We start from the raw sequence: 9,184 nt of genomic DNA, 5'->3' as shown, positions 1-9,184 counted from the left end.
TGTAGGAAAAAAAATACTTTTTTTTGTATCCCACTGCAGTTCCTTTATATTGGCTTTTGGAATTTATAAATGCAGCAATTTAGAATTTGGATGAAAGGTTTAGCACTGGAAAACACTCTTTGATAGATAAATAGTGTATTTTATTTACAACTATTATAGATGAGACCAAAAAGAGGGACAAATGAGGAGGAAAGAGAGACTTCCAGTTCCTAGCTATGCATGCAGTGATGTTTGTGGAAGTCTATCTCTTTATTATAAGAGGTCTCCATAGAGGGAAGATCTTTGCACAGCTCTGTGATCCGATGTGACATGGGGATCATTGTGTCACCGCACCATGAGATGATCCCAGCCCACCCATCATCCATGATGTGATCTGTATGTACACAACGCCACGGTGGCAGCCATATGTGCTCCGTGCAGATCTGCATGTCCCCACAGCGCCCCTCCCCGCCCGCCAGCCCGCCCGCCCGCCTCCTGTACAGGCCGCAGCCCGGCACTCTCCTGAGGATACACAGCGCTCTGTGCCGGCCGGTGTGCGGGGCTGAGATACATAAGAGGTGAGTGATGAGCCGGGGCTGCTCGGCTACATACCGGGGTGGTGACCGGGCCCGGCTTCCCTGGACTCACTTCCTGTTCTGATGTCGGCGTATCAGAATATTTATTAGCAGTGTCCATAGACATGGCTACAAGCCTGTGATCCACTGCTTCCTGCTGACTGAACTTTTGTTTATGTGTGATTTTGGAAGGGTTAGAAACTCAGTCAGGTTTTAGGCCTCATTCACACTTGCGTTCCCTCGCACGGTTTTGCGCAGACGATTCCGTGTGCCGCGCATTCACTTCAATGGGCTGCGTTATGTGTGTTTGTCACCCAGTAGAAGCTCTTGCTCCTTTTTGGATAACAAGCGTCATGCGATTTATAAAGGCACTTTTGGCCGTGCGTTAATCGCAGAAAACTTGGACTGCGTTTGGGTGCCATTTAAGAGCCCTTTCACACTGAAGGCGTATTGCAGGCGATATACTGTTAAAAATAGCGCCTGCAATCCGTCCTAAAAGTGCTGCTCTATTGTCGCTGGAGCGTTGCGCTAGCAGGACGGTAGAAAAAGTCCTGCTAGCCGCATGTTTGGAGTGGTGTGTATACTGCTCCTCCACCGCTGCTGCCCATTGAAATCAATGAGACAGCGCGGCTATAAGGCCCTCAATGCGCTGCTTCAGCAGCACATTGCGGACGGTTTTAACCCTTTCTCGGCCACTAGCGGGGGTTAAATGCAATCCGATAGCGTCCGAAATTAGCCACAAATCCGCCCATAGGGTCGGCGGTAAAAATAGCGTCATTTTACCACCGATGCTATAGGTGGCTCAGTGTGAAAGGGGTCTAAAAGAAAAATCGCATTGTGAATGGGGTCTTACAGCTAGCGGAGAATTCCTGGCGCAGAAACCATAGAGGTGTGCAGAGCGCGGCAGCCGCTTAGCCTGGACAAAGCAATGACGGGCTGAGAGGATAAATAAATCCAGCGATTGCACAGACATCATGATCCATCGTCTGGCCCTAACCGCAGGTCATCGCTGGATGATCGCATACAGCCTGTCATAGTCAGAACACACCTTGTTTAGGACACGCCCACTGAGCGATGCGTTTTGGTTTGTGTCTGGTGGGCGGCCCTTTTTGGCTCTCGTTATTGTCACTGCAAGTACATTTACTGGCAGAATTTTTTTTTTTTTTTACTATTCAAAGTTAAAGCGGTTGTAAACCCTCCTATCTTTTTCAGCCAAGGAAGCTGCCATCTTGGCCTTTGTTCAATCTTCAACTGCCATGAAGCTGCACATGTGATCAGTTATGACACGAGCCATTGGATGGTTTGACAGTTTGGTTGAGAGCACAACCAATGTGCAGTTAGCATTCCCGGCATGCCGGGAATGTTAACAGTTTTTTTAAGTGTTACATCGATGGGTTTACAACCGCTTTAAAACAACAAGGGCAGAAGATTTAATAGATGGAAAGATGAAAAAATGACTGAAGGTCCACTTTAAGGAGAATCACTATTTGTCCCGTTTAGCATTATTATCAAAAATGAAAGTAAAAGAAAATCAAAAGTTTGGGGCTGACATCAGAACCCTAATAGCAGGGAAATCTCCCAATGGGGACACTCATTCTGGTGACACACCTGGATTCGTTCACTTTGGATGTATTTAATCGCACTTCCTGTTTTGGTTATGGGACAGGAAGCTAAGGGAAATCTCCCCAATCGGACATACCTGGATCCTTTCACTCTGGAGGTATTTAAAGGAAAAGTACAGTCAAAGTTTGTACTTCTCCTGTGGATCACAGGAGTGCAGTTCGTTCTGTGACCCATTTTCAGCAGACAGCGGGTTGAGGTTTGCTCTCAGCTGATGTCCCAGAGCTGGTCCAGGCTCGGCGACAATAAACTCGGGATCCGCCCACATGCCTGAGCCAAAACTCGGCTCAGCCTCTCAGCAAGCCGCAGAGAGCCTGAGCCCACCCCCTCCACAGCCCAGTACTCCAGAGAGCGAGGGGGGGGGGGCAGAGTAGAGAGCGGTGACTGATAGTGACCAGCTCTCTGCTCGGGGGGCCCTGAGAACCGAGCAATCTGCGGTGGTAAGTCGCTGGGCTCTCAGTGTTAGGGCTGCATCCACCTAGATCAGTGAGATTCTGCTATTAGGAGATCATTTCATGTCTATGGGCACCTGTAGATATTCCCAACCCATAAGGGTAGAAGTTTAAAATAGAAATGAAAGGCAAAACATTTTTGTATAGATGTAAAAAAGGAATGTCAACCATTTTTTTTTTGTCCCCCTTTTTTTATTTATAAGTGATCACATTCCCCCTGCTCTCAGCTGCGTAAGAGCTGGGGGAGGAGGAGAAGCAGGAGCACACAGAGCTTCCCAGTGAATGGGGGGGGGGGGGATCAGGACAAGTCTAATCATTGGAGGATAGTGCACTGAGTTCCCAGCAGAGCTTGAGAACTGAACACGCTATGCTCTGCTGCTTAGTGTGGTCAGTTTGTAATAGGAAAGCAAGGAGACTAGCAGGAACACCAGGGATTTCACATAAAGGAAGCAATACAAAGAGAACTGTATACTTTCTCATACAAGTACATTGTACAGAAGTGTTGAGGTAACAAACACTTTAAAACCGTTGTATGCCCGCAAAAAAACAAAAATTAAACCTGAAAGGCAAAGGCATAATGAGCTAGTATGCAGTATACTAGCTCACTATGAAATACTTCTCTTAGAACGAAGCGAAGAGTCGGCATCACCCCCTGGTCAACGCCGAGGGAGCGTTTCTTCCAGGTTTGAGGCTCCGGCGCTGTGAGTGGCCGGAGCCATGATGACGTCACTCCCGCGCATGCATAAAGGAGTCCTTTTTCCAGCTCTGATTTTCTGGCAACATCCCCCGGAACCTCTAGAGCGCATGCGCCATGAAGTCAGCGGCTGCATTTAAGGTGAATATCTCCTAAACCGTCCAGGTTTAGGAGATGTTCATTTTACCTATAGGTATGCCTCATTATAGGCTTACCTGTAGGTAAAAATGTGAAAGTGTGGTATACAGACCGCTTTAAGGCCGAACTCCAGCCTTTTGGCCCTCACCAACGTGAGGCCGCTGGATGTGCAGTATAAAGTGTAGCTGAGGCGCGTGCCTGGCTTGTGCGATCGCCGCCGGGCACACGCGATCACTCGTTACGGAGCGAGGATCAGGAGCTGTGTGTATAAACACACAGCTCCCGGTCCTGTCAGGGAGAGAAATGCTGATCTTCTGTTCATACAATATATGAACAGCGATCAGTCATTTCCCCTAGTGAGTCCACCCCCCCCTACAGTTAGAACACAACCAAGGAACATACTTAACCCCTTCCCCGCCCCCTAGTGTTAACCCCTTCACTGCCAGTGGCATTTTTATAGTAATCCAATGCATTTTTATAGCACTGATCGCTATAAAAATGCCAACGGTCCCTAAAATGTGTCAAAAGTGTCCGAAGTGTCCGCCATAATGTCGCAGTACCGAAAAAAAAAAAAACGCTGATCGCCGCCATTACTAATAAAACAAAAATATTAATAAAAATGCCATAAAAATACCCCCTATTTTGTAAACGCTATAACTTTTGCGCAAACCAATCAAACGCTTATTGCGATTTTTTTTTTTATGAAAAATATGTAGAAGAATACATATCGGCCTAAACTGAGGAAAAAAAATGTTTTTATATATTTTTGGGGGATATTTATTATAGCAAAAAGTAAAAAATATTAATTTTTTTCAAAATTGACGCTCTATTTTTGTTTATAGCGCAAAAAATAAAAACCGCAGAGGTGATCAAATACCACCAAAAGAAAGCTCTATTTGCGGGGAAAAATAGGACACGAATTTTGTTTGGAATCCACGTCGCACGACTGCGCAATTGTCAGTTAAATCGACGCAGTGCCGAATCGCAAAAAGTGCTCTGGTCTTTGGCCAGCAATATGGTCCGGGGGTTAAGTGGTTAAAGGGGATGTCCGCCATCGTACACATTCTTCAAAATGATCTCAGAAATGTTTCTTAGTGAAACCTGTGAATATTTTTTATTAGCTGTGCTGTAAGGAAGTACACTTGTGTGTCAGCGCGACTTTTTATTTTTTTTGTTAACGGGAAATAACTTTGTAGACATCAGCGGAAAAAATGCAGTGTATATTGTAACATTGTAGCAAAGTGATTTCCCCTGCAGTTAGGAGGAAGATGTTGTGACTTTCAGCTCCTTTTGTTTTTTCACTGGAGAATTCAGCCTTTTTGGGTCCTAAAGTTTATTTTTTTCTATGCTGGAGAGGTGGGTAAAAATGTGAATAATGTCCTATAGCAAAGAGGCGTTCTTGTTGAACGGGTTTGTACACGCGCATTCTCTCACTACAGACTACAGGACTTAACTACTACAGGTGCCTGTAAGTGACCTCCTATTACGTGCACATTATTTATTATACTTTATGGTAAGTTTTGTTTGTTTTTATTGTTGAGTTCTTCTGCTTGTTATGTCTACTGCTTTTACTCTGAAATATGTGACCTGGGACACAGGCTGACGCTCAAGGCTCATCCAGGCTCCTGAGTTGCTGTCTTGGACTCTTACTATGGTCGTCAGTCCTGTCCCAGCAAAATGCCAACTGTAAAGAAAGTTCTTTAGAAATTAGAGCTCTGATATTAACAGAGGTTTTCTTTTCCAGGGGGATGAGCGCTTTGGTCTATCGCGGCATCAGATGCTATAGAGGAGCCAGCATGGACAATGGCTGTAGCTGAATAACCTAACATGGGTTTGCGATTACTTGCTGGGGTTTTCCATCTCCCCACGGCGGTCCTCTATGGCTCCTTATCATTTTTCCTTTCCGTCCTGCACAATGTTTTCCTTTTGTATTATGTGGACACTTTTGTTTCGGTTTACAAGATCGACAAGTTGTCTTTCTGGATTGGAGAGGTAAGCTGTGATGAGGCTTTATTGTGTTTATTGCATAGCAGTGGAGAGAGAAATATTTTGCAAAAACTCATAGCAGCTTTTTCAGAAGTTAAAGTTAAACTTTATTTCCCTAAATAGCTTCCTTTACCTTAGTGCAGTCCTCCTTCACTTACCTCATCCTTCCATTTTGCTTTTAAATGTCCTTATTTCTATTGAGAAATCCTCACTTCCTGTTCTTCTGTCTGTATCTACACACAATAATTGTGAGGCTTTCTCCCTGGTGTGGAGTGTCGTGCTCGCCCCCTCCCTTGGACTACCGGAGAGTCAGGACGCTCTCTACGTTGCAGATAGAGAAAGGAGCTGTGTGTTAGTGGGCGTCCTGATCTCCTGTAGTCCAAGGGAGGGGGCAAGCATTTTAGTCTAAAGAGTTCAACTGGAAACTAAGGGTCCAAGCCCAACCCCTGAAAACATCCAAACCCGCTCCATAATCCCCCCGCTACCACCAAATTTTACACTTGGCACAATGCAATCAGGCAAATACCATTCTCCTGGCAACCGCCAAACCCAGACACGTCTATCGGATTGCCAGACAGAGAAGCGTGATTAGTCACTCCACAGGACATGTCTCCACTGCTCTAGAGTCCAGTGGCGGCATGCTTTACACCAGTTGTCCTCAAGTACTCCCAACAGGCCATGTTTTCAGGTTTTCCTTTATCTTGCACAGGTACTTTAAATCGGAGTCAATGGCTTAGTATTTTGGACGGCTATTTTATCTAAGAGAAATTCACAAAACATGGCCTGTTGGGGGTACTTGAGAACCACTGCTTTATACCACTGCATAAATCCTGTGACAAAGAATGAGGGGCTGAAGTGCTCTCTCTGTGCACCCAAGTGCCCCCATAGGAAGTGGCTTTCTACGGGGGCACTTGCTGTAGAGGAGGAGTCAGGCGTGCTGGCACGGGACCCCTGAATAGGAGGATCGAGGCTGCTCTGTGCAAAATAAATGCGACAACAATAATGGAAATAACTTTAAGTGAAATAAAAAATATATCACTTTAAATATGTGATCATGACAACATATCACAAAAAAAGGATTAGAAACCTGCTACCACAAGTGCAGGTAAAGTGAACAAGTGTTCCAAAAGTTCATAAATTAGTGTTTCAACAATTCACCTATTTGCATAAAATGAGTAGGTATTGCCACTTGCAATTCATATAAAATTGTCTTTGTGCAAACAAAAAAAATCCAAGGTGCAAGTGAATCACCACCGTGCTTTATAGGCAAAGATTGGCCGCTTACCAAATGAAATGATCCCACCAAGAGATCATATGTGTGTGTGTGTGTGTGAAATGTCGGTAAGATCGGTAATCTGCCGGTATTCTGACGATAAGGGTCCCTCGTCGGATAATGTCCGCCCTGTACTGCACAGGCACAGCGCTTGCACAGTACGGAGTACAACGGAGCCGCCGAAAATCGCCGAAGATGAACAGCTGTGAATCAGCTGTACACGGCGCTGTGCAATGAACACAACATTGTGCCACACGCTCCCACTGCTCGTGCAACTCTGCAAGGGTGTATTAGTATTATATCGTGTAAGGGGGCGGATGGCTAAAGAAGAACAAACCCACCCATCAACATTGCAAAACCCGCCCTTCAGTTGTTTAAATACGCCCCGCAAAGATGTGTAGTTTATTGATAAAACCACCTCCAACTTATCAGCTCTGGCCATCAATTTTAAATTCGGCCTCTTCTTTAGCCATCCGCCCGTTACAGGATATAATAATAATAATACATTCGCCTCTTGCAGAGTTGCACGAGCATCGGGAGCGTGCGGCAGCATGTGGCACAATGTTGTGTTCATTGCGCAGGAGCCATGTACAGCTGATTCACAGCTGTTTATCTTCGCTGATTTTTGGCGGCTCCGTTGTGCTCCGTACTACGCAAGCGATGCGCCTTGTATTGCGCAGTACAGGGCGGTCATTATCCGACAGGGGACCCTTTTCATCAGGACACCAGGGAGTAGATTCAGGCTCTCCATATCTCACATAATGTGAAGGGAGAAGCAATGGAAAAAAAGGCATAAAAACTGTTTAATAAAAGTCACAAAATGCACTTACATCGAAGTAGTATGAGTCGAGCAGTTTAAACATAAGTCCTGTATGGCCCCCTGCAGAATGATCCACACGTGTTGACGTTGTGCTACTATATCCGATCCAATGTGTTTCCGCTCAGAAGGCTTCGACTGGGAATGGAGGCCTGAAATGCAGAAAAATGTCCACCTAGAATATGCCAGGGCCCATGCTGAAAAGAGGACTACTGGGACTGTACTATCATTCCCAGTTGATGCCTTCTGTGAGCAAATGCGTTGTGTCGGAGATAGCAGCGTGACATCAACACGTGCGGAGCGCTTTGCAGGCAGTCGTACAGGACTTATGTTTAAACTGCCCGATTCATACTACTTTGATGTAAGTGCATTTTGTGCCTTTTATTAAACAGATTTTATGCAGTAATGCACTATGAGCCTTTTTTCCCATCACATTATGTGAAATACGTGACTAAGGACGCCACCCCTCATCCTTTGACTCTGACATGACTATGGACGCACAAATAGGATCAGTAGTCAGCGGATCTCACCATCTTCTCCGCCTGCTGCGTAGACTCATCCCCTTCATCCCGGAAGAGGATACAGCAGTAGTAGTTGGAACAATCATCAATTCCCGACTCGACTATGCAAACTCCCACTACCTCGGACTACCCAAATACCAGATTTCTCATCTACAAGTCGTCTAGAACACGGCAGCCAGACTGATAAGGGGAAAATAACCTGGGAATCAATCACCCCGTCCCTGAGGACCCTCCATTGACTAGCCATAAAGGATCGGGTTACATTCAAGGCCCTCTGCCTCACTTACAAATGTACACAAGGAATCGCCCCTCAATATTTATGCAAGAAAATAAAATACTACAACCCCAATCGTGTTCTTCGATCAACTAACCAAAACCTACTCCAATCCCCAAATCCCGCTGCAAGTCTAAAGGAGAACGAAGATTCGCAGTCCAAGGACCACGGCTATGGAACGCTCTACCAACTAACATCCGTATGGAAGAAAATCATCGGGCCTTCAGAAAAAAACTTAAGACCCACCTCTTCTGAAGGATCAGGATGACAATAGATACAAAGCGCCTTGAGGCGATTCAGTTCGCATTTGTAGCTCTATAATGCTCTATATTCGCATTAGTCTGGATCTACTCCCTGGATCTGGCAGATTACCGATCTTCAGAGGATATTTCACGCACACGATCTCTTGGTGAGATCATTTAATTTGGTAAGCAGACAATCTACTTATAAAGCACGTTGCTGATGCACTTGCACATTGGATTTTTTAGTTTGTGCAAGGACAATTTTATTTGAATTGCATGTGGGAAGTTGGAGTACCTACTCATTTTATGCGAACACGAATTTATGAACTTTTGGAACACTTCTTCGCTTTACCTGCACTTGTGGCAGCAGGTTTCTAATCACAATTTTTTGTGATATGTTTGTATGGTTTAACATATGATATATACAATTGTCATGATCACATATTAAAAGTGAAATATATTTTATTTTACTAAACGTTATTTCTGTTATTGTTGTCACATTTAATTTGGGGACACCTTCAGCCTAGGTTCACACTGCTGCGAATTCAAAATCGCGGTAAAATGCGTGATTTTACCGCGATTTCGCTGGTGCGATTTTGCCGCGATTTCGGCC

General features: G+C 45.1%; 1 protein-coding gene across 4 annotated transcripts in view; it reads left to right on the top strand.

The window, feature by feature from the left end:
• The first annotated feature begins 458 nt into the window (after positions 1-458).
• Positions 459-9,184, top strand: part of MFSD13A (major facilitator superfamily domain containing 13A) — a 33,346-nt gene continuing 24,620 nt past the window's right edge. The window contains exons 1-2 of one of the 4 annotated variants that reach the window (XM_040361890.1): positions 459-557; positions 5,203-5,450. In XM_040361890.1, the coding sequence (XP_040217824.1) occupies positions 5,286-5,450 (165 nt within the window). In that variant the 5' untranslated portion in view covers positions 459-557; positions 5,203-5,285. Of the gene's footprint in view, positions 558-4,462; positions 4,815-4,903; positions 4,972-5,202; positions 5,451-9,184 lie in introns of those variants that run through there. The other 3 variants (XM_040361893.1, XM_040361892.1, XM_040361891.1) reach the window with 3 other exon arrangements.

The sequence above is a fragment of the Rana temporaria genome, chromosome 8 (assembly GCF_905171775.1).
Source record: "Rana temporaria chromosome 8, aRanTem1.1, whole genome shotgun sequence".
NCBI lineage: Eukaryota > Metazoa > Chordata > Amphibia > Anura > Ranidae > Rana > Rana temporaria.
Note: the sequence above shows the minus strand (reverse complement) of the source record. Positions and strands in the feature narration are given on the sequence as shown.